We start from the raw sequence: 24,114 nt of genomic DNA on the forward strand, positions 1-24,114 counted from the left end.
CTGCATAGTTCTGCAGCAAAGATCCAGCTTTCCTTCTCCCTCTGCCTAACAATTCCTGGGAGGCCCCAAGCAAAGTACTGAACTCTATGAAACTCCTTTCCTCCCCCCGACAACAAAGATAAAAAACTCAGCCTTTACCCAGGAGGTCAGCTCTGAGCTCAGAGTGCCCTTAGTGACATGCAGCACACAGGATGGTCCGCACCACTCAGGCAGCACAAGGACTGAGCTGCACATTAAGAGCAGAACGTGAGCATCTCTACATCCAGAAGTGGCCATACCCTCACCTCCCTGATCCTGGAAAAGCAAAAGGCACAGCTTGAAGAAAGAGTCTAAACCTCTTAGTATCCACTCCATCAGCACCGCTCATGCCATCTCCCATTAAGGACTCAGTACCAAGGCAAGCTGGGGAAGTGGCAAAACACAGAGCCTTCTGTTCAGGAAAGGATGAGTCTGTGGAGGTGAGAGCATCCCAATCCAGATAGAAACATTTGTAAGAAAGCAGGTAGGTGCAGGTTGTGGGAAAACAAGGGGCTCAGGTGTTTCCAGATCTTTCACGTGACAAGAAGTGTCAGATCTGCACACTTCTCAAAACAGGAGCAACCATTTGCTGGTTTCACTGTGAACTGCAGCAGAGGTTGAGCAAAACCTGCATAAACAGCTGTGCAGGTGGCTTTCCTCAACCACCTTTCTAAGGCCAAGCACAGGGACCAAGAAATCAGCACAGCTCTGCTAGGAATAATACATTCTTGCAATAGGTCTGCCTCCCTCCATCCTAATCAAACGGTGCTGCAGCCCTCAGGGAGAGAACACGGTGCCAAACAAAAACAGGAGTTTGCAGCTGCTTCCTCAGCAGCGCAGGGCAGTCCGAGTGATGGAGCTCTGCCACGACAACTGCTTCCAGCACGAGACTCCCAGACCCAGATGGACTCTACAAAGGAGTTATTCCATAGAATCATAGAATGGCCTGGGTTGAAAAGGACTGCAATGACCATCTCATTCCAACCCCCTGCTATGTGCAGGGTCGCCAACCAGCAGCCCAGGCTGCCCAGAGCCACATCCAGCCTGGCCTTGAATGCCTGCAGGGATGGGGCATCCACAGCCTCCTTGGGCAACCTGTTCCAGTGCATCACCACCCTATGGGTGAAAAACTTCCTCCTAGCATACAAACTAAACCTCCCCTGTCTCAGTTTAAAACCATTCCCTCTCCTGTTTATATGCTCCCTTCAAGTACTGGAAGGCCACAATGAGGTTTCCCTGGAGCCTTCTCTTCTCCAAGCCCAGTTCCCTCAACCTTTCCTCATAGGAGAGGTGCTCCAGCCCTCTGATCATCTTGGTGTCCTCCCCTTGACCTGCTCCAAGAGCTCACCACACCACTACAACACCCACCAGAGAAGCTGCTGCCACTAAGATTCTCTCTATGAGCACAAAACTATTCTTAACCAAGAAAAAAACAGCTGAGTGTGCAACCCCAGCACAGGGGCCCTTCTCTTTTGCTGCTCCCCCAACAATGTTTTTAGGAACAGAATTCCTTGTTGTTAGGTGCAATGACAAAGGTGGTTGGAGAAGGGGATAACAGTTGTTTGTACATTTGCTTGTCACTTCCTGGCAAAATTCTAACTACAGCGACTCTTTCTTATGACTGACAGAAGAACGAGTAAACATTAACACACACTAAAACAAAAGAGAGCCTCAGAAACCAAGAAGTGCTGACCACACAACAGCCATCATCTCTATCAAAACATGAACTCTTCTACCACTCATCCTGCACAGTTCGCTTCTCCCAAGATACAGGTTTTCCCTCCCTCCATCAATCCTCTCCAGCCAGGTTTGATCATCAGGGGAAAAGAAACAACATTCAGTTGATGAAGTGCGTGAATTAGCCAACAAAAGTGTTCACTCTTATCCATTCATCAGAAAAAAAATGGTGGAATTACATCTCTACCTAAATAAGCCCTTCTAATTTCAGCCGATGAGTCAGCACTGCTGTATCTCATCACTAAGAATGATTCATTGGCAGCGCGCTTCTCAAAGTCAAGAATAAGAGCATTCGCTCTGTCATCTCCTAACTGCTCTGTATCATAGCACTCTGCTTCCGTACAGTACTGTGACAATGATTTATGCAATTGTATCACTTTTAATTTAAATGTATAAAGAGAGATTGTCAGACTATCAGCATATCACAGCATTCTCTTCCCTGTGTGCTGACAACTGAACACCTGGATGATCCTCTTGCTTGCCAAGGAGAGGTGTGTGTGCCCCAAGAGCCGATGCTTCTGAAGGTGCCTGGAATGGCCAATATAGTTTAAGAGCAGCATCAATACCTGGAGAGGAGCTGAAATAAGGTTTAAAGAAGAACCTGAATCTGAGCAAAAAAAATCAGACACGAGTGGTCTCTGAAGAAACCTTCTGCTGAAAGTAAAAGCAATGGGTTGGAAGAAGAGGGCTTTGAGTGTATATTAGAGCCCAGCCTGAAGGTCTGTAACTGGGTGGAATAGAGCACTGTCATTCTCACACTAATCCTACACCACAGCCTCCCTAGTTGTGACAAATCATTAACCATTAAAACATGGCAAGTCAACAGCTCCTCCTGATCCAAGCATCCCCAAGGACCAAGAAGCAGCACCTTTCCCTAAGATGCTTGAGGCTTTTTGGCAGCTGGTGATCTGTGCTGTCCCTTCCCAAGAGATGCCTTTTATGACACATGTGCCACGTTCCCAACAAATCCTCCCTGCTGACCACTCACTACCCGCAGTCCCCTCACACACAGAGCACCCATCCCAGTGTGACCACCATGAGCCTGCTGGCAACCACCACCAGGGAAGCAAAGATCCACCCTTAGAACTTCCTTCTCCTGGGTTACTTTTAATTTAGCTCGTTGCCTTGTCCTGGCTCTCTGTGCTGCCGCACAGGTTGTGCAAGCTCAAATGAAGGTCAGGGAAGGGTTTAAGCAAACACTGCCCTTGAAAGAAAGGCTTGTGAAATTACAACTAGTGTATTTTTGGCATCCAGCAGAACAGTGGGTAAAGTGCCTAAATCTCAGAGGGTCTCCAACAAATTTGAAACACTCCTGGAAGTTGCTAGGAAACAACATTCACCCTCCAGACAGAATTGTGTAATGTTTGCTCTGACAGAGCAATGCTTGTGTTGCCCTTGCTTCCCCACCACAATGTTTGTTTAAGACCTGTCTCCTCTGATACATATTTGCAGCTTCTAGTCTGAGTGCCTGGCTGGATTTTGCTTAATAAAGCAGACGTTACAATTTAAACACAGCTATTATAATTAGCAGAAGCTTGCTGCTTGATTCTCTTTCCAGACAGGGTTTTCCAAATGTCAGGGTGAGCTCCACGCAGCTGATGGGCTCTGATGGCTGCTCCGGGTACAACTGACTCAGGGAGGCAATGAGTGAGGGGCAGATGAGGAAATGAATGGGATGATACTCTGCTTTTGTCCTGCTCTTGATTTTCATGTGTTGTCTGTATGATGGGGAGAAAAGTGAGTTTTACTGGAGAGACTCTCCTTTTCAAAGTAGAAAGTCCATTGCACTTGGAGGCCAAGCAGGAATTTCCCTTGGGATTTCATACCTGCTTTCTGGGTCAGCCTTTAGAAGAATCTGGCTCTTCCTGGTTGCTCTTCCAGGATCCCACAGCACATAAAGAGGATTGGTGGGAGTAAAATAACAAATACATGAAAATAATAATAATTGACATGTTGATCTGTGCAAACGCTGTTCAAGAAAAGGAGAAAGCAAAGCCCAAGGACCTTTGCAAGGCCACAGAGACAGTCACAATTTGCAATTATAATATCATACCTCATCATTTTTGTACTATGAGCTGAACGGGGCTTAGAAGCAGAATTTGCTTAACGTCGTGTGACCGCTGGGGAGAAAAAACAGGGGTACCAGTACTGCCAGCAGACAGTTAAAAAAGGTTAAAAATATTCCCCATGATAAAAAACTGGAAGCCAAAAAAAATGTGTAAAATACATCCTTACCACTACATCCTCAGATCACATCAAGCACCCCTGTAGAACGCGGTCACGCTCCTCTGCCTTCCTTAAAGAGGAGCAAAGCCTTTCCACTTTCATTTGAGAATATATTCTAAGTAAACAAATCCCAAAGGAATTTAAGCACAGTGTAAGAGCTGAAGGAAAAAAAAACAACGTTAAAAGAGAAAAAAAGCAAATGAACTAAAAGGATCCTCTCTTGACACACTACTGAGAAAAGGATTCACTGCACTTCTAATTAACTGCCACTGTGGCTCGAATGAATGACTTATAAATAGGCAGCAAATTCAAAGCCAACACTTGAAGGTACAGCAAGTTTTGGGGTTGTTTTCTTGTTATTGCTTAATCATTTGTTGGTAAGGTGGAGGCCAGCAACACAGGACAAATGTGGTGAAGGAAGGAGGGATGAAAAGGAACGATGTTCAAGTGTATGAAGTGCAAGAACAAGTTTGTGGCTGCAGTTTTCCCCACATGCCTTCATTCCTAACAGGGATTCTGTGTTATCATTAAATTCGTATCTGAGACCTCAAGCTCCTGTAGGCCACCTTGGACCAACTTTGAGTCTTTTCTGCATAATGGAACCAATGTACTGTTTTAAGTGCACTCATCAAAACACAGCACTGGAAGTGCTTGTGCAGCTGGTCTGTGGTGATGGTCATCCAAAACAGGAGTGGAGTCGAGGCCACCAAGACTAAGTTACCAATCACATCATAAATGACACTACTCACGGCAGTGAACTGCAAAGCTGGAGCAATGCAAGCCATTCCCAGAGAGAATCTGCCTTCTGGAAAGCATTTGCAGGAAGATTTCTCATAAACTGATGACTGTTCCTCAAAATAACTGGAACTTCTATTCCCTGGCTCTCGTTGCCACCTGTCTCCCACCCCCTCTTTTCTCCTCCAGCTCGTCTGGCTGCCCACGACATTCCCATGCTTTCCAGCATGCAACAAAGCAGGCAATTTAATTATCCTTTTTAAATGCCCCTCTTAATCTCATGCTCCTTCTTGCAGAGCCTGAAGGGGACTCTCATCGAATCCAAGGGTTCTTTTCCAGGCAGCCTGGTGAGCACACAGTGCTTAGTGCCTCCTGCACAACCTGTCCTCCAGGGATCTTTAATATCTCCCATCCCTTAAAAAAAGGGTTTGAAAAGGGTACCAAAGGGTAAAAAATAATGGCAATAACAAGAACAGAAAGAGCAAACAAACCGTCCTTGCACAGCACAGGTGTGATGTATATTCTGTGCTTGCCAAGCATCAGTTTAATTTACGTTGCAGAAACTTGCACTTTCCTTTCACAATAACTGTCTTGCAGGATTAACCAGTCTGAGACTGAAGTCTCTTGTTTATCTGTGAAATAGACAGAGCAAAAGGAACAGAAATGCCTATTTCCTTGTGTTGCCTCATCAATGTTTCTCAGTTTTGATCTGAAAGCATTAACCCCACAGGGAGCCCTGCAATTTCATCCTAAACGTGGTCCATTCAGCCCTCAGCCCTTCTGCTGAGCCTGCCAACAAAGATGCCAGACGGGATATTGTTGAGATGCAATTGTTTATCTTCCCTGAGCGAAGCAAACAGCAACTCATTTCAGGAAAGCAATCCAACAACTCACAATCACTTCTCACTCCAGCAGATGCAGACAGACAAGGCAAAAGGTGCCGGTCCCATTAGAAACCCTCGAGTTTCCTCTCACCTGGATCTCCGTCCAGCAAAGCCATGCTACAGAAGCTTTTAAGACCTCCATTTGGCAAGGCAAGGAGTCAGAACAGATGTCAAGCTTATCTCAGGATGAGCTCCCACCACAAAGCACGTATTCAGTGGTGGCTGGGCATTACATGGGGAGTGTGAGTGCACAGATTATGCTGCAGGCAAAATTAAACCAAGCAGTGGCACCAGGGTAAGGCAAAAAATCCCATATTTAAATGTTCTTTCTTCTTACCTGAGCAGATAAACAGCTCTGAAGTTTCCCCCTTGTCTAAATGTGAGGAGGGCTGACCTCAGGGGGTCACCAGCTGGTTTGTCCACTGCAGGCTGATATGCACCAAACTGCGCTCAGCATGCTCTCTGAACAGGCCCTGAAGAAGCCTACAGAGGTTACAGAAAACATCCATTTGCAGTAGGAGCAGCCAGATTTGTGCCATGCAGCAGCTCCACGGAGCTCATGAAGACATGAGGGCGACCTCTCCACTCTCACTTCCCCTCTGCTGTTCAGAAACAAGAGCCTTATCCAAAGAGCAAGTGGAACGCAACAGAAACCAGTATCAGCAACAATTACAATAACATCATCTGTAAAGTGTTAACGGGCTGCAGAAATCAGCTACAGCGAATTTGGCTTTTGTCTGGCCTAAATAAAAAGGTGCTCATTATCTTGAGAGGAAATGCCACTTATGAACGATAAGGTCATGCTGCGCCGTGCAGATAAATGTCAGTTCTCTGTATAGCTGTGAGCCTCATCTACTGCATTCAGAAACATGCATAAACAACAAAGCAACAAAGTGCCTTTAGAATTAGCCTGGGATGCGGTGTTATTTTAAGAGTACAAAGCAAGTCTTCTGCACTTCCTTCGACGTGCTTTCCTGAACAAGCACTAGGAATATCTATATACATACACCTATGGCTACACTGTGCTTTGTTGGTCACAAAATAAACCAAGGCCTGGTGCTTTCAAGCAAGCTTCTATCAAGTACAGTGGAATAACTGAAGACCAATGGTATTTTATATGCAATAAGGATCTGAAGGAATTACATACAACTGTGTCTCATGTTAATACAGACCCCATCAGCCTGTGCCAAGCTGGATGAGCAACTCTCCTTCAAGGAAATCCCACACACAGCAACAGCTTCCCTCTTTGCAAGAGTTCTGCATGCTGCCACGTAGCAGCTGAGGAACAATTAAGCACACTCAGATGATCTCTGAGCAAACAGAAGAAACAAACCAAGCAGCAATTAGCGGAAATGGCAGCGGCAGAGCCTTGGAAGCTCCAGGCATGTATGGTGAAGACCTTTGGGTTTTGGAGCATCTGTCAGTAAGCCCAGACCCAGCTCTGTACAGCACAGCACAAGCTTTGGGAAACATGCAGAGCTTGTGGGCTCTCAAGAGATGCTCCTATGAGTTAAAACTGATACAGACATTGATCACTTCTTTACATAAATAAATAATGTACGGTGACAGCCTCTACACAAACAAACCTCAACCAAAAAATCTCTCCTTACCCAATATATTGTACTTTAAGTAACCTCTACAAAATTATTACTCTTTTCCCCATTCATAGCTACTGAATCCATCACTGTTCTTTAATATGCCGATAATACAGTGTAACATCTTTCAAGCTTCTTGCTGCCATCCTTTAAAACTTAGAAATATTTAGCATTACCAACTTGTCCAAGAAAATGGGGTTTCCAGGGAAAAAAAACCTCCCAAAAGGAAGCAGTGCTGCAAAAACTTGTGTTTGTAAATCTGACATTTGGAACACAAGCAAGAAAACACAGAATAGATAAAAATCAATGCTTTAAAACACACATCAGTTCAGCTTTTAACGTGGTTTTGAATAGAACTGAAATATGAAGGCATCACTACAGCCATTAATGCCATTTGACCACATGGAAAATATAAGTCAGTGCAGAGTGCTCAACCAACATGCCAACATTTCATACTGCTGTCACTGGTACCACAGGGCATGAAGAATGCAAAGCTGCTTTCCCCAGAACTTTCAGTCTGTCCTGCTGCAAAGCTTTTGAAGAACCAAAGCATGCTTGACATTAGCACTGATTAAAACAAATAGGTAAACTGCAAAGCCTCTGAAAATAGAGAATTGCTCCTCACAGTTTGCTTGGACCACCTCTGAAGGGAGAGAATGTGTATCAACAGCTCCACTTCTATTCACAGCTTGTTGAATATCACTTCTGTTCCCAGTCTTTTCCAAGACTTAGCTGGCTATTCACAGTTAAGCACAGAAGAAGGGAGAAAAGTGAAGACCAGGATTCCAACCATCTTCCTCCGAACACTGCAATGGTGCCATGCTCCATGACCTCAGTATGGAACCAAACTGGACAAAAAGAAAAGCTGCAGTGCACAGACAAACCAGTCGAGAAGAAAGCAAGAAAGGTGAATAATTATGTATCTTCTGGAAGAAAACAACTGCAATCGCCCTCTGCATTTAGGCACCATTCAGCTAACCATGCTGAACCAGGCACTGAGACTAATTAGTTCCCTGAAGAAACAACCCTTCCGCTCCTGCTGATTAAGATCATAACTGGAAATAATCAATGGGCTTCAAAAAGAAAATTAAGACAGCAAATACTGTTGTTTTAATTGCTACAATAAACAAAGTTAAGAGCATTACGAAGGATCTTGAGATTCCTGCAAATTGCAAAGAGTAGGAGCATGGGAACGAGTTTGTGCTGCTGTTGCTGTCTTCTCAAAGCACTTTTTCTAATACACGTTATGACTATTAGGCAACAGGAGTTCAGCAGAGCTCCAAGTCCAGGAGCTCAAAGGCAGAGATCCACTGCAGAGCCCTGCAAGCTGCTCCAGTGCAGCAAGGTGGGGGCACTGCCAGCTCCGGGACAGGAAGAGTGAGGCACACGTACAGGCCCTGCAGAGATGCCACTGCAAGAACCTGGCTATAGATAAAAGTTGATGGTGTGTTTTCAAATGGAAAATCATTGTTAAAAACATTAATCCCTGTTTGCCACAGGAGGCCATTGCTGTGAATTAAAAGATGACGTGAAAACACTTATAAATACATACTTTACATTCTAAATTATGCAGAGATCGTGTAGTTATCCTGAAATGAAGCACTAGAAATCACAGAATTCAAATCCAATCATTATAAAAATCAACCTATCTCAACAAGTTCAAAACATCTCTCAAGATGCCCCGACAAGCGTTGTTTCATGTCATTAATGCAAAGCAAAGGCAAGGAATAGATCAAATTGCTGCGGTGTTTTGTGGACGTGCAGTTTTCAATTCTAATCTTTTCACCAGATGCTGCTTCCTTGCTTCTCTCAGAACCGCTTGGATTCCATGAGCTGCTGCAGCTTTCATCACTTCCAGAATGTAACCAAGTAGTAGTTCTAATAGCCAGAGAACATTAAACATTCACTTTATTTCTGCACTTTCTGACAAGGAAATTAACTCACCAATGCAGTGTGATGCACTGGTCAGAGCACCTCTGGGACACCCAAAAGAGACAGCCTGGCCTGGCCAGTTATCCTGCCCCCTAATGAGCCAGGCACCAAAATACTCCTCAGGCTGAGCTACACATACATGAACCACACACTAAAGGCATCGTTGGGCAGTTCAGAGATGGGATGGAGAGCTGCCTCCAGCAGGACGCCATCACTCTGCTGCAGGGAGGCCAGGCTGTGTCCTCACGTACCTCGGAAGCTTTGGCCATTCCAAGGGTCACTCAGGCACACCTGAACACAAACCCAGCCACCAGGGTCTGCCACAGCAGCAACATGGGCTGCAGCTGCATGGACCAGAGAGATGACACCAACACTACATGAATTCACCATGCTTTCCAGCCTGGAAAAGACCGACAGAAGACAGATCTCTGGATTAAACACAGAATGCAATTCAAGTCATTTCTATAAAACTGAAAAAAAATTAAAAATCTCTAATTGTAGAATATGATCTGAGGAAGTTGTACAAGCACGCTGTCAAAGCCTTCCTTAACTTCAAGAAGCCAGCAGCCAGGGCCAGCCCTGTGCTCTTGCTTCCTCCTCCACCTGAAAACATCTGAATTCAAAGCCTGTATCTCTGGGCACAGGCAAGTAGGCTCTCCAATTTAAAGCATTCTAAAGCTCTCAGTGCCATAAGAAACACTCTGCCCTGGTCTATTGTGGTGAATATGACTCATAACTTCACATCAGTTATCTTCTCTTTCCCAAACATTGCTAGAAAATTACTCAATTTTAAATCTACTGTGAGAATTTAGACCCAGTTCACCTGCTTCTCACATCTCCTACATCCAGGTGCCTTTGAAGGCGATACAAATTCCTCAGGTCAAACCTTGTTCTGCTTTGTTATTCAAAACATCACCAGTAGAGTCTACAGGAGGATTTGCTCACGCCAAGAGCAGTTTCAGGGGAGCACAGGCTGTTAGCATCTATCACAAGAGCCTCCAGAGGTGCACTGTGATGTCCCCAGCTGGTGTCAAAGGCTTTGGACACACAGAACAAAAGCAGACTGCTATGCTCCAAGCATCCCACACAGCACCACGGTCTCACCTCAGCCAGGCTGCTTCCTGCAGCCCCTGACATGCACCACAGGCTAAAAGGACAGATAACTTCATTAATGATTCAATTTACTCTCTACAAGTTGGTGCCAAGAATTCTCATTCCTTCAGAATGATGGCAGCATGCTCCTCTTTAGCTGTGGTCCCAAGGAACTGTTGAGTTAAAGCTGTTCTTAAACTGTCAGAGCATCTGCACTAAAACAAGCTGTAAAAATCCACCTTCACAATGCTGCTCCGTGCAGGATACCCGTAGCACAGGCACTGCCACATACCACCTGATTTTCACTACAGATCCAAAATGAAGAAGCACCTCCAAAAAGTAAAAATAATTAATAATAATTGGGCTTTAACATCTAGTTCAACCAATTACAAAAGCCACAGAGACATGCCCTGCTGTGACACGAGCCAGTTTTAAGGGCACTCCTGCAGAGCGGGGACTGTCACCTTTAACAAATCACTGCACCCCTCACGATGCGACTTCCTCATTTATGTGATGGCTCTTTGCAAGGTGCTCTCCCCAAACACAGCCGCCAGCAGGTGTAAAAGGGAGGGGAGGGAACTCACGGCTCCCTGACTTGACAAGGGCACTCAGGTCTGGAGGAAGATGAAATGTGTGAGAGAGGAGAGAACTGAAGATCATCCGATTTGCAGCAGTGCCGGAGGATGCAGAGCCTGAGCCACCTCTCCTCTAGAAAAGAGAAGAAAGGAGGAGGATGCAGCAGTGGCCAGGAAGGCTCAGAACTGCCAAGAGATGCCAAAGCGCCCAGGTTCTAAATGCTATTCTGACAGGGAGTTTGCTTTGTCAGAATATGATGGCCTGAACTGTGAGTGCCTCAGCAATCAGTGCTAGCTGGTGCGTGCAGCACGTGAGCATCATCTCCAGAGAGTCTCTTTTCTCCCTCTTGAGTTACAGATAAGATGCTACAGTGACAGCAGAAGGCTGGGCAAGCAAAACACACCGTGTTGGAGCGGCAGGAAAGGAAAGCTCCAGTGACTCGGATTTGTTCCTTGTGGACATCCAAAGGGAGCAGGGCAATCTTCTCACTGCTTCTTACAGGTGTCACTGAGATAAGCGGTGCAGAAAGACTGGAAGGCAGCAGAGATGCAGGGAAAACCAAACATGGAAACAAACTCTGTGCTTCACACAGATGGAAGGAAATTTCTCTGTAAAGCTCCCATCATCACAGAAACCCCTTCTGCCATGTAAAGAAGCAATTTACCTTTGAGGGGGAGAGAGAACTCAGCAGAGGGATAAAGTACAACAAGCATAAAGTGCTGATCAAAGGGAGGGAAAAAAGGAGGTAAAACAAAGTGGAGAAGCACTGAGGGGGAAGCCAGGTGAGAGACGAGGAGGAACTGTTAACTGCTCAAATAAACATTCTATTGCATCCACATAAATTCACTTTAAGCACCGGAGTGACTCCTAAGCAACTCACTTAGCAAGGAGCAGACTTGTGGCTAACCACCACCAGCAGCCAAGCTGCAGTTATCACACTCAGATACGGTGACAAGTTTTGGTCAGCAAGTTTTGAGGCCACCAGTAATACCCATAGTAAAAAATAAACCACAACAAAACCACCACAAAAACACCGAGCATATGGCATTTCTCGTGCTGAAACTGTCAGACTCATAATTATCTGATTAGAATACATATGGTGTTCACAGACAGCGTAAATCTCTCAATGTAAAAAATGCTTGAGACCATTGAAGGTGTCAGCGTGAGTCTTCCTTGCAAATCTCTCTTCATTAAAGTTTCATATGGAGCCAAGTGTGTTGTAATAAAATAGCTATTAATGGAGTTATATTTATGATGATTTCTCTTTTGTGCAGCTGGATTTAACTTTTCAAACACTAAACTCCACAACAGAGCCCTGTCACAAGCTGCCACATGCACAGAGGCTCCTTGCTTTGCCACATTTATCTTGAGATTAGAACTAACAGGAGCAGCAGTAGTAAAAATTAATCAAGATTGGCACAAAAACCGTTAATATCGCTGATGACAAGCTGAAAATTTATGTCGCCATAAGAATACAGCCGCAATTCTGTTTGTTTTACGTACTGATTACATGCTGGCCAGAGACAAACTCATTCCCTTTTCAGTTCCAAAACATGCTTTTAAAAAGATGCTGAGTGACACTTCATTAACCACCCGAAATAGGCTGGCACAGCCCGCTTGCTTTTTCCAGCCTCCATTTCAGCTGGTATTTTTCTTGGCCTCCTCCCTGCTTTACATGCAGTGCTCCATAAAGGCTGTTCTTGAACCTTGACAGCCAGCTCAGCACCGTGGGACAGGGTTTGTGCTGGGAGGGCAGGCGATCGTGGGCAGGAGATGGCAATCACTTTGAGCCCCAGAACAGACTACGTGTCTGCATGCTCATGCATTAGAGATCCAGCTTTTATCGTCAGTCATCAGTGAAGGGGATTTTCGAAGCTGCCCATCAGCCTGTCTTCATCCTATGGCTCTGCCCCATCAGGCATGGACAGGTCCCGTTCTTTGTCAGCAACACAGCACTTCCAAAACCAAACCATGAGAACAGCCCACAGTTCAGCTGCCTGCTGCCCTCCCAGCCCACCTACAGCAGGTGCTCCCAGCATGTCCCAGCCTTTCAGCCACCAGGATTTAGATGTGCCCAAGTTCCCTCCCGCATCAGAGATAGTTTAACCCACATTTCAGAAACCAACCGAAGCTCCAAGGTGCCTCATTCCTGCTGCTGCCTCCTCTGTTTGTTTGCGAGATGAGTCACACAGGTGTCAACCATTCTAAAATGTGCAGAGCTGGGAGGTGCAGAGCATTATGTGAGAAGTTATTAATAGCTGCTATCAACCAGATCTTTGATCTGCAGGCAGTGACTTACAGCTGCTGCTCCCGATGACGAGATGCCAGCAGGCCCACATGGACCTCCATTTCCCTTTCCAGTTCTCGGATTTTTACTAGAAAAACAAACTCCCAAATTTCAAAACAGATTGAATTTGGCAGCCAACACTGCAGTCAGAAAGGCAAACGCAAGCAAGTGAAGCATGAAATTTTACTTTACAAGGGGAATGTAAGGACTTTGAATCCCGCTCCTAGCAATGTCTTTGAAAGACTTAAAGGTTGACATCATACAAAACAAACCTCTGGAGAACACAGCTCCTTTCTGAAATTTTCCACATAGCCCTTTATCCACACCCATGAAGATAAACCTATCACTTGTTCCCTATAAATAATTAAAGGAATGCAGGAACTGGTTCCTACACTCCTCCACGCTTCCACCTGAAATGAAATGGGGAACCTGCTACCACCCAATGCAGATTCGACCTATTTGGCAAAACAACTGGGGACATCTCCCTCCATCAACCCAGAGCCACCACTGACAGCAGCTCAGAGCACAGGATGAATCAGCCCCCCCAGCATGTTATGCCAGTGCCCTCTAATCCTGCTGTTAAACAATGCACTTATCAAACAACCACATGGATATGAAAACATTCAGGCAAGTTTCCTTTTCATCTGCCACTAATTTCTGGCTTAACTTGCCCAAAACTGAGAAACAAGGAGGAAGAAGACCTGCAATGCAATACAGAGCTCACAGCACATTGCTCTGCCTGCCAAGGCTCTAGAGGTCATTGAAGGCAGCACTCCCTGCCCTAAGCCCCCACCGCCCAAAGAAGAAGAGTGTTTCCTAAAGACGACAGCAGCAACAAGGAGATTGATGCACAGCGGGGCAGTTCCCACTGTGACTTCAGTAGGAATCCCAGGAGCAGCAATTACTGCAAGTTTTACTCCATTTGAATTACAGCATCTATAAATCCATATGCTGGTGGGATTAGACATGAAGAAAGGAAAACTCACATATTTACAGTTATTGTAAAACCTATGGAATAAAACTGCCAAGATTTAAGAACACAGAGATATTTCCAAATGTTTCTATTCAGGACCGTTCCACTACCACCAAATACAGCAGGGAGGTAGGGAATAATTTGGCAAATGGATGTTATAATTTACCTCATTATAACCCTGTTTCAGCCTGCAAATTTACATAAAGAGGATAATAATATAAGAATCCCTTTGAGAAACACTATCTTCAGGAAAAAAAGAAAATGTTTTTCCTAGAGAAAACCCCAGTATAAAAAAAGCAGTTAATGTAGTTACTGGTGCTCTGGGGCTTTCAGGCCCAGTGCCACAAAGAGAAGAATAACAGCAGACAGGTACTTTACTTCTCCAAATGCTCGAGGTAAGGGCCTAATGAGCACAGCCTTACTGACAGCCTGCAGGAGAGCCTTGCTACATGCACTGCAGGGAATCACCGACACCACGCGGTGGGTCTTACTGCTGCTGGCATTCTGAAGTCTGCGTTTTGCAAACCTGCCTTCTGCAGAGCACAATGCTGGGCTGCAGAACTCTTAAACAGCCTCATCTGTTCCACCACTGGGGTTAGAGAAGGATGCTGCTTTATTACCTCCAGCTCGGCGTTATGAGTGTGAAGCTTCTGCACCATCTCCTCAGCCTCCCGCATGCGCCGGTTCAGCTGTGGGGAGTGCTCTGCAGGGGTCAGCTCGCTGTCATACGACTCCAGGATTGCTCGCATCCCATCACGCTCCTGCAGGGAAGAACAGAAATCATCATTAGGGTTAAAGCCCCTGAACCCACTGAGGCAGGAGGGACAATGTGTTTTACCCCATTGCAAAACAGAATCCTGATGGATACACTCTCACGGCCTTTGTATGTGCACCGAGTCACAGGTGTGAGCACGTAGCTCTGGTAAGATCAATGAAAAAGCACAAGAAATGAATAACCAGATTGTCTTGGGTACAAGAAAAGCACACATTCACTCTAACAAGCAAATACCAACTGAAAATAGAGCCTTCCTTCTTTCTGGAGATACTGTTCTAATTCAACAGGCTGAACAGACTTCTTCAGCAAAACGTTGAGTGCAGTACTTGACATTTTTCCTGCCAAAGAATCCCAGCAATGAATGAACAGAATGATGGCAACAGAAATGAAACAGATTTGATGATGAACAAAGTGACTAAGAGCAAATATCCTCCAAATGGTATGTGACTGACCACCTGTTGAGTGCTGCAATATCCAGTGCTTATAATTAGTATTTTTTCAGAGGTTAATATCCTGCTGAGAGTGTGTTTGGCTCACTCTCCTATTTGCCGATGGTTATAAACAGGAGGATCCCTCTCCATGCTCTGAGAGCTTTCACACTCCCAAGTACAAAGCTGGGCTTGAAAGCTAACTGTGGTAGGCAGCATCTTGTGGCCAAGCCACTGGTGGGGACAAAAGGCTGAACAACATTCCAGAAAGCCAGGTATGTTTTAAAGAGATTGCTGGTTACAGTGCGATGTGCATACAGGGATTAGAGAGCTGATGAAATGTTTCATATTCTGACTGTATTGAAGAGCCTTGATGTTTGCAAGGCTGCAGAACAGAGTTAAAGCAGTACATCCCCACTGCATAAATCAAAGGAGCAGAAACTCCTAGGAAATCTTACAGGGTTGCTTCCCTTTCATTGCTGAAATTTCTATTTCACCCTGCTGCAGCAATGCACAAACGTTCAGAGCAAATCCATTATCTCTGTGAATGCTGCGATCACAAACATCCAAACTGTTGTTAGAGGATTGCTCAGCTTTACAGATGTGACGTTCCCAGGCTGCTGCTACTACAGAGAACTTGGAGCAGCTGACAAAAACTGCCTGGCCACACTGAAATACTTGGCTGGGATCCTGCTCTCCTGTGGAAATCAAAAACAACCAGGATAGGAAAACCCTTTCCCCTCAATCACAAACGTTAAGGGCTGTATTTCAGATAGAGAAGGGGATGCTCACTGCTCAGCCAAGCAAGCCTGTACCTGAAGCCCATACCCTCCCCATTCAAATCTAAAGGTCAAGTGATGACTGTGGATAGCACGTGTATGCACGGGGAAGGGAAGGAACATTCAAAATCAAGGTGTGAAAATAAGAAGGGGGCAATGCCACAGGAATGGTTTGTGTTCAGAACATGCGATGATGCACTGAAAGGTCAGCCACATGGTTGGGCTGGTCAGCAGGTAAAAGGATCTCAACATCAAAGCCCAGCCTGAGGCTCAAAAACTGCATTAATAAAGAAAAACAGGTTCTGGCAAAAGGAGTGTTGGAAGCTGTTATTGGCTTCTTGCTCAGGCCTGACTGAAGGGGAAAACTTTTCTAAGAAAAGAACAGTTTTACAGTAAAGTTTACAGAAAATTACTGATCTAACAGACACATGAAAAGAAAAACTTCCACGTTACTGCAGGAGGAGAAAACCAGCCAGAGACAAACCACACCTGCCTGGAAATTAACTTGTTTAGCAGAAAAGCAGCAGTAAAGGATGGCTCCATCCTTCTCCCCCAGCAACACAAACAGTGTACTCTCCATAAGGTAGCCTGCCTTTGCTTAGGAGATGACTTTAGTTCCCCATTTGCTCCAGAATCACTGTCCAGAACACAGAAGAGGACTTAATGATGGCATTTAGTGAAGTCACTGGGTTTATTCCTGCACACTGCTGCAACTACAGCATCGTCTCACTGACTGTGTACTCCAGACAGCTCACTACCCTAATTTTCTGTGAAGCGTCTTTCATCAGTGTGATAATTCGACACGGCAATGTCCTCTCCATTACAAGAGGGCAGTTCCAAACCCCTGAGCATTTTTTCAGCCACAAACAGGACCCGTGGCAATTCCCTTCGCACTTGGCTTCCAATTAACTGCTGGATATGAGGTCAGTCGAGTCCTCCCCAGTAAGACCCCAGCAGTTCCCCAAGCTGTTCAGCTGCAACAGCAACCACCAGGACAATGCTGGATGAGAACAGGAGCAGGACATTCTTATGGGGTGTCTTTCCCCGCAGGCAGCTACAGACCTTGCCCTTCAAAGCCGTACACTGAAAAGATGCAACTTGCCAGGAAAAGGCGAGCACAGCAAACACAGCGCAAGCTACATCGAAAAAAAGGGGCTGAAAAACTGGAATAAAGGGCAGCACAATTAAACACTTGATCCTGGAGTCTGGTTCTCCTCCTCAATTATTTCTAAATATTAATACTGTAATGAAATCATTTCTCACCAACAAGTGGTTCCCAGCTCCATTTTCCAATTCGTCCCCCACCGAGAGCACTTACTGAGAGCTTTTCTCTCCCTCCTGAAGAACTTGTTCGTTTGGCAGGAAACTGAAGTTCTTGTTAAGAAGTCCTCTGTTTAAAAAGATCCTCAACAATTTCATCCTAGTTTTGTAATTGCCGCAGTATCCCCTCATCCCATCTGACAAGATACTCCACAACCCCATCAAAGACTCCGCAGTGACTTCAGTGTATCTTCTCTAACTTTTCTTTCCAACAATTCTGCTCTGTCAAGGAGAAAATGCAGTGGAATTGCTAAAATTCCTGTGTTAAATTTCCAAAGCCTACCCAGCACAAAGAATCTTTGCTAACCCACAGCCCACACCCTGAATTTGCAATGGCAGTTCATCACCAAAAGCAGTTCCTGTAAAGTCCTTGGAGGAGCAGGAGAACACAGCACACGTTTGTGCTCTTTACTTTGGCCAGATTCTAATCAACGCCAGAACAGAAACGCAGCTCGCTCTAACCATGTTCTGAAGGGCTTGATTTGAACCCTAGCATCCAGGTAGGGCTCAAACCAAGCCACCTTCTCTGTTCCTTCTCTTACCTAAAGCCAACATTTGAGCCACCATCAGTTGATTTGGTAAACAGCTCAAAGATACAGAAAAGTTTATTGACACTGACACACTAGAGGGCAGCAGGAGCGGCCTAAAAACAGCAATAACATAAGAAGGTTCCTCCAGGAGCCCCTCTTGGGGTTGTTTTAGGGGAAGAGCTGAGGCCTCCCAATAAGCACCCACCATCCCTACACAGCACAGCCCACATCACTGAAGCAGCACTGCACACAGCTCCAGGGCAGCCTGACACACAGGGAGGAGAACACACAGCTCCACAGCTCCCTGTCATGCATTGGAAGCAACTGAAGAAAAAGAGTAGAAGAATTAAAAATGCCATGGGAGCCTTTATTTATATTATATATAGGTATGTATAAATAAAATCTCAGGCCCTGTTCTCCCTGACGCTCGTCGGCTCCTCCTCAAACACACATACACAGAATTCACGGCAGACTTTCTAATTAGTTGGAGAAAAGAAAAATCAATAGAAGAGAAATTAAAGTTACAAATCTCAGTGAAGTCAGTCACACACTCTGGGAAAATCTGTTCCTGGGGTAAAGTTTATCTAGTGTCATAATTTTATTGAAATCCTATATCTTCCTATTGACTTTTATCGTTTGAAGCTGGATACCACAGTTGTCATTATTAGAGCCTCGGTGTTGCTTGCAGACCCGAGGTTTTGGGTTGTTCTTTTTTTTCCTCCCCTTTTATAAACAAGCTGTAATTGTCTGTTTTATTGATCAATAAATCTTTGGGCTGCCTTTCTTCACTCGGCTCCTGCTCTGTTAAGACTCCTGCGCCATTCTCTGAAAGAAAATATAAGGTTGTTGTGTTTGAAAGAACAGATTGTTTTGTCATTAGCAATGAAAGAGCAGGAATTGTGCTGGTCGGTTCCGATAATGGCTTTTTAATGACAAATTCTAGTCAAAGTAAAATCTGCTTTATTTCCACATGAGTGAACTTCAACTATTAATCCAAAACCCAAACACAGCTCGCTTGCTCTCTCACTTCTGCACAGGTTCCAGCCTGGCAGAGGAGAGAGACTTTGTAAAGTGGAATCATAATGATATTTCCCACTCAGTGCCTTTTTGATGGTGCAGAAATATTCCTTCTCCTAGCGTTAGATGAGCTTTTTGTTTAATTAATGATAATTTTAGGAGAATGCTAATAGACTGCTTCATTATAGGAAATCAGCGGCAAGATTTCCCCTCCTCTTCCTCTCCAGACTCCTAACTCCAAATTAGTCGCAATAAGAGAGAGCTTCAAAACGAGACTGAAGAAAGAATACAGAGCTTCAACATCAAACAGATGCTATTTGCAATCAGGTATAATTTAGCTAACTACTCCTCCTAAAAACACAAATAGAAGAGAAAAATGAGCAGAGACATGGCTTTTTGCTTTAAACTACATAGGTATAGACATATGAAGTGGGAGATGGTGTCTGAGGCAGGACCAACTGCTTTACAGGATAAAAATCAGCAGTATGAAGTGTGGGAATAAAAGCAAAAATGTGGTCAGAAGTAACTGAAGGACACTTTAACAGTCAGATAAAGCTGCTGACAAAAATATATCCTTTGGATCCTTCAGAAAAGACTGGCAGGTGCTCGTGGACTTGAGTTCACTATAGGTGAGGAACTCCCCAATGGCAAGAGCCCCTGAGAATGGGGCAGAGGAACAAACCCACCCTTTGTGAAGGCAGACAGGACATAAAGGCTCTAGCAGTTATCAATCACCTCATAACTGTGGTATTTCATAAAATACCCGAAGAAAATACCAACAAACAAATTGCAAGAAGGTAAGAGAAGAATCAGAGACAAGAAACAACTAACTGACACTCAATATGAATAATAACAAACCAGTCTATTTTCCTTCTTTGGCATGTAACTTGTCTGCTGAATAAAGGCAAATAAATCTCAGCTTCAGTGATGTGTTTATCAAAGAGGAGGATTACAATTCAACAACATCTCTATAATTGAGAGAAACGGATTTGCATCAAGGTGATGAAATTCATGACAGCAAAGCACCGAGCCCTGCATCTCGGGTAGCAACACAGCGACCTCCATAAGCTGCAGCATCAGATGTCATTATTCCACACCGTCAGCCTACAGGTGGTGAAAGGTAGGTGCTGGTCTTCAAAGGTTGTACACAAAATATCCCATTGCCTCGTGGAAAAAGGATAGAAGAAAAGGTAAAAGAAGTGGCGACAGAAAGACCAGAGAGACAGAGGGCTGAAGGTACATGGGTTAAAAATGCCAATTCAATCAGACTTTGCTGCTATGGGAACCTAACTAAGAGGAGATGCATTCCCTCAGCTCCTGACCCTCCCAGAGCGCTGCTAACAAGAGCTAATTGAGCCTTCCAGAACAAACATGTCAAACAAAACCAGCAAAAATCAAATTACCAGAAACTCCTCAAATCCTCCTTGTCAACAGCAGTATCCACTGTCACCAGAAGGCAAACCCTCCCCATTTATTTCAGCATTCTTATCTTTGGCACTAATCACATTTAAACCAACATTTTCTTTTCCCAAATCTCCCCACAGTTTCCTTCTCAGAAACAGCTATTTCCCACCATTTCTCTCTGTGGCTGACCCTATTTCCAGCCTTACTTTGCAAATTAGTACTGACTACATTCACGTATGTATACACACACCATTGACTTTCTACTCAAGTCTCCAATTAAAGCAGTACTTACTCCATAAAAACATCCAGCAGATTTTATCCTTACACCAACACGAAGGCCATTGGAGAATGGTTTTGCAAAATATTTCTACCTCTTGGATCTGACTTCCCAGGTATCAGCTCCCTCCTTGCATTTTTGCCCCTCATAGGTTATTGCAGGAGTCTAGAGACGGATTTAACCTATAAAGGAGCCCTTCAGACGCACTGCATTCTACAACCAAAGCTTCTACAACATAAATAAAACATTTCTTCTACTGTAAGGTCAAGTACTTCTATCCTATGTAACCTGAATAGGAACAAGGTCAGAAAAACCCTGTAGTGCACTGTAACTACAAATACACAGCCAAGCAGGAATTGGGCATCTCTCCTGTCGTATCTCTACTTTCTGTTTCTTTGCCTTACACCCTGGAAATGGACCAGCACAAATAAATCCACTGTAACTCTTCTAATCTGTCTCTGATAAATCCCCTGCTTACCATCTTCTGGAAAATTGTTCATGGTCTCTAAAAGCCTCATTCTGCTTATAGCACACACACATATGCCAGATGACAAGCAATCATACAGCTGACACTGCAGCAAACTAAATATTATCTGACTAAAATACCCCTGGGGTCCTCTTGCTTCACAGTAAGTTTAACATGTTTAGTTATGTTTCCTAACCTCCCGCTGTGAAATAATTTTATGGCTGTTCTGGTGGGGTTTTTCCCTCGTTTAACTGCCTTCCACTGGGATGTTTCACCACTGCCTCTCTCGAGCACAAGCTCTGTTTTCTATCTGTCTCATCTACTCATCCCAAATCCTCTTTCTACTGCTCAGCCCCGCTGCTCAGACAGTGGCAATCCCACATGAGTGTGAAGCTGCCGTATCCACTTGGCTCAGAACTGAGCCACGCTGCTCCGACAGCTACATGGCACCATGAATTCAGCTCCCATTTGAAAAATGATCATTAAAAAATAAGTAAAAGGAAAGGAAACACCACACGCTGCTTCCCCCCAGCCACTCCACTATCATCATTGGCAGAAGGAAGGCATGCGACTGACAGAAAATGTATTCGTCCCCGCTTACCACCAATAAATAACTGGTATTTTATTCATTCATTCAAAAAGTAAAAGGGGGGGAAAAATGTTATTCAATGCTATTTGTGGCTGTGCATCAGATTCTTCTATTCTGACAGCGTCTACAGCACAGAAAAACTCAGCCCTACGCCTACTCCTTGCCTTCTGATTTCTTTCTCCTTCTGCCCAGTAAGTTACCCAGGTTCTGGCCTCTTAAATCCCTTAAAAGCCAATTTCCTGCAGGTTTAACCTCTTAACTATTATTAAGTTGGGAAGAAAATAAACTGAGCCATGCTGTAAGCCAGTGTGGGTATCTCTGCAAAAATAAACTAAACTAAAATTAAAAAAATAGAGAACCAAGTTCATCTAATCAGTTCAATATGTTAAATTATACTCAGTAATTTCTTGGTTTCCTTACAGACTTATTTCTGTTCTAGAAATAGAGCAACCATGGCTTTTTGAACCAGGCAAACAAAGCAGGGCTTCCAGCTAAAGCTTCACCCAGCTGCGTTATTAGAAAACGTTCCTTTTCTAGATTTTACTTAATTCACAAAATATTCCCTCCACTTCATAACTTCAGGATATAAAACATCAAGAACTTCAATAAGTCTCAGAAATCATAGCTCAGATCATCCCGTCGGTCACCCCCGGTGAGTCTGGGCAAGCTTAAGAGAGCTTATTTCATCACATCCAGTGACTGATCTGAGACCAGGTGATAATAAGCCATTACTTTGAACTAAAGTTCCACAGTTTACTGCAGTGTGGCCATAATACGGATTTAGCACTACAGAAACCATGTGGGTTGCATGTTTAACTTGCATCACTTGAAAACATGAGTGAGTAACAAATTCAGCACTTCAAGCATATAAACCAACTTTAGCCACTGAAAAGAAAAAGGAAAGAAGAGGTTAGAAGCACGAGCTGCACCAAACAGCATCTCCTTGGCCTTGTTAGATCAGTTTCTTCTGTCAGCACAGAACACATCTCATTAGCACAACCAACAGCCCATATGCAGGGGTTGCTCTCAGACAGTGAAGCAAAATCCCCAAACCTCAGCTCCTCTTCAGCTATTTCCTTCACTTTCTCTCCCTTGCATCAGAGTAGGAGGCTTGTTTAGTGTCTGCAAAAGAGCCTTCTGCTCCCTGAAAACACTTTGAACACAACCTGCAGCCAAAGCTGGTGAAGCAAAAGAGATAAGAAGGGGCACTGATGATGGGAGGGAAGGCATCAAGCTGAGTTCTCCCAAGAGGTTCAGCCACACAGCATCTGATCATTAATGTCCATCAAGCTGCACTTTTGAAAGAGATCTGCCACCTCTCCCTTCTGGATTCCTGAGCCCAGATTTGTAGCACTTTGGAATTGGAACCCTGTGTTAGCATCAATGCTGGCTGGCAGAGACCACAAGCTGTCCTGGGCTGCCCTTCCTCCCAGGCCCAGGTGTGCTAAAGAACAACATCAGGTGCCCAAGAGGCACAGGGGCTCTGATGTACAGAACACACACCATGCAGGTTTGGGATTGCGGTGCTCTGCCTCCATTCCAGTCCCAACTTCACCCTGGACTTCCCAACCCCCATAAAACCAGCATTTAGCAAATGCTTCTGAAAAACAACCTCTCACTGACAACTGCTCTGGATATTTTCACTGCTCACGTAAATATCCAGCCTCCTTCTGAACCCCAATGAATTTCATGACCTTGCCAATTTTCTGGTGGAAATGAATCCCACAGCTTCTTCCATCGCTTGAAAATGTATTTTCTTTTATCAGTTTTTAATTTGCCACCTTTCAGCTCCATTGAACACCTTTGTTCTTGTGCCGCGCAGACAAGGAAAACAACAGCTCCCAAACAACTTCTCTAAACCATTCATTAGACTGCCAGCTATCAACTCGTCACCTCTTCTTCAACTGCTTTTTAAGGTAAACAAGTCCCATCTTCACTTTGTTTTGTGGGGTTTATTTTCAGCCCAGCTCCAGAGCTGCAGGCCCAGGTGCTCTCACAAAAGCTGCCCAACCAGGGGGTGCAGCTGTGAGCAGATGGATGCACTGCAGGCAACCCCCCCTGCTCAAGAAGAGAAAGCATTCCTATACTTAAGAAAGCACCTTCAGTCCTTGTGATAACTGCCCACACACGCGGGTTTCCTTGAATTTCAAATGTTTCCAAATGAAAATATTACCTTTAAATAACCTACAAGTTAGTTGGGTTAATGTTAATATCAGCTGCCACTCAGCAAATGCCTTCCTTCCAGAGAGCTGCTGGAGCGCTGCTTAATTCATGCAGACAAAAAACGTTCCTCTCTTTGTTCTCCCTCCACTGGCTCTGCAATATTAAGTCAACAAAATCTATCCTCAGAACTGCACTGACATCAAGAACGTTATGCTCAAACCATTACACAAAATGCAAAGTACGGGAGTTAAGCTTCATTAAAAACAAGTGGAAAAAATCAGTTTAGCAGAAGAAAAACATTATTTAGGAAA

At 44.5% G+C, this 24,114-nt stretch overlaps 1 protein-coding gene across 7 annotated transcripts in view; it reads right to left on the bottom strand.

Moving 5' to 3' along the window:
- Positions 1-24,114, bottom strand: part of MAD1L1 (mitotic arrest deficient 1 like 1) — a 307,430-nt gene that overhangs the window by 173,481 nt on the left and 109,835 nt on the right. For all 7 annotated transcript variants that reach the window (XM_015876929.2, XM_015876934.2, XM_015876933.2 and 4 more), the window contains exon 12: positions 14,676-14,816. In XM_015876929.2, the coding sequence (XP_015732415.1) occupies positions 14,676-14,816 (141 nt within the window). The remainder of the gene's footprint in view (positions 1-14,675; positions 14,817-24,114) is intronic.

The sequence above is a fragment of the Coturnix japonica genome, chromosome 14, assembly GCF_001577835.2.
Source record: "Coturnix japonica isolate 7356 chromosome 14, Coturnix japonica 2.1, whole genome shotgun sequence".
In the NCBI taxonomy this organism is placed as follows: Eukaryota; Metazoa; Chordata; class Aves; order Galliformes; family Phasianidae; genus Coturnix; species Coturnix japonica.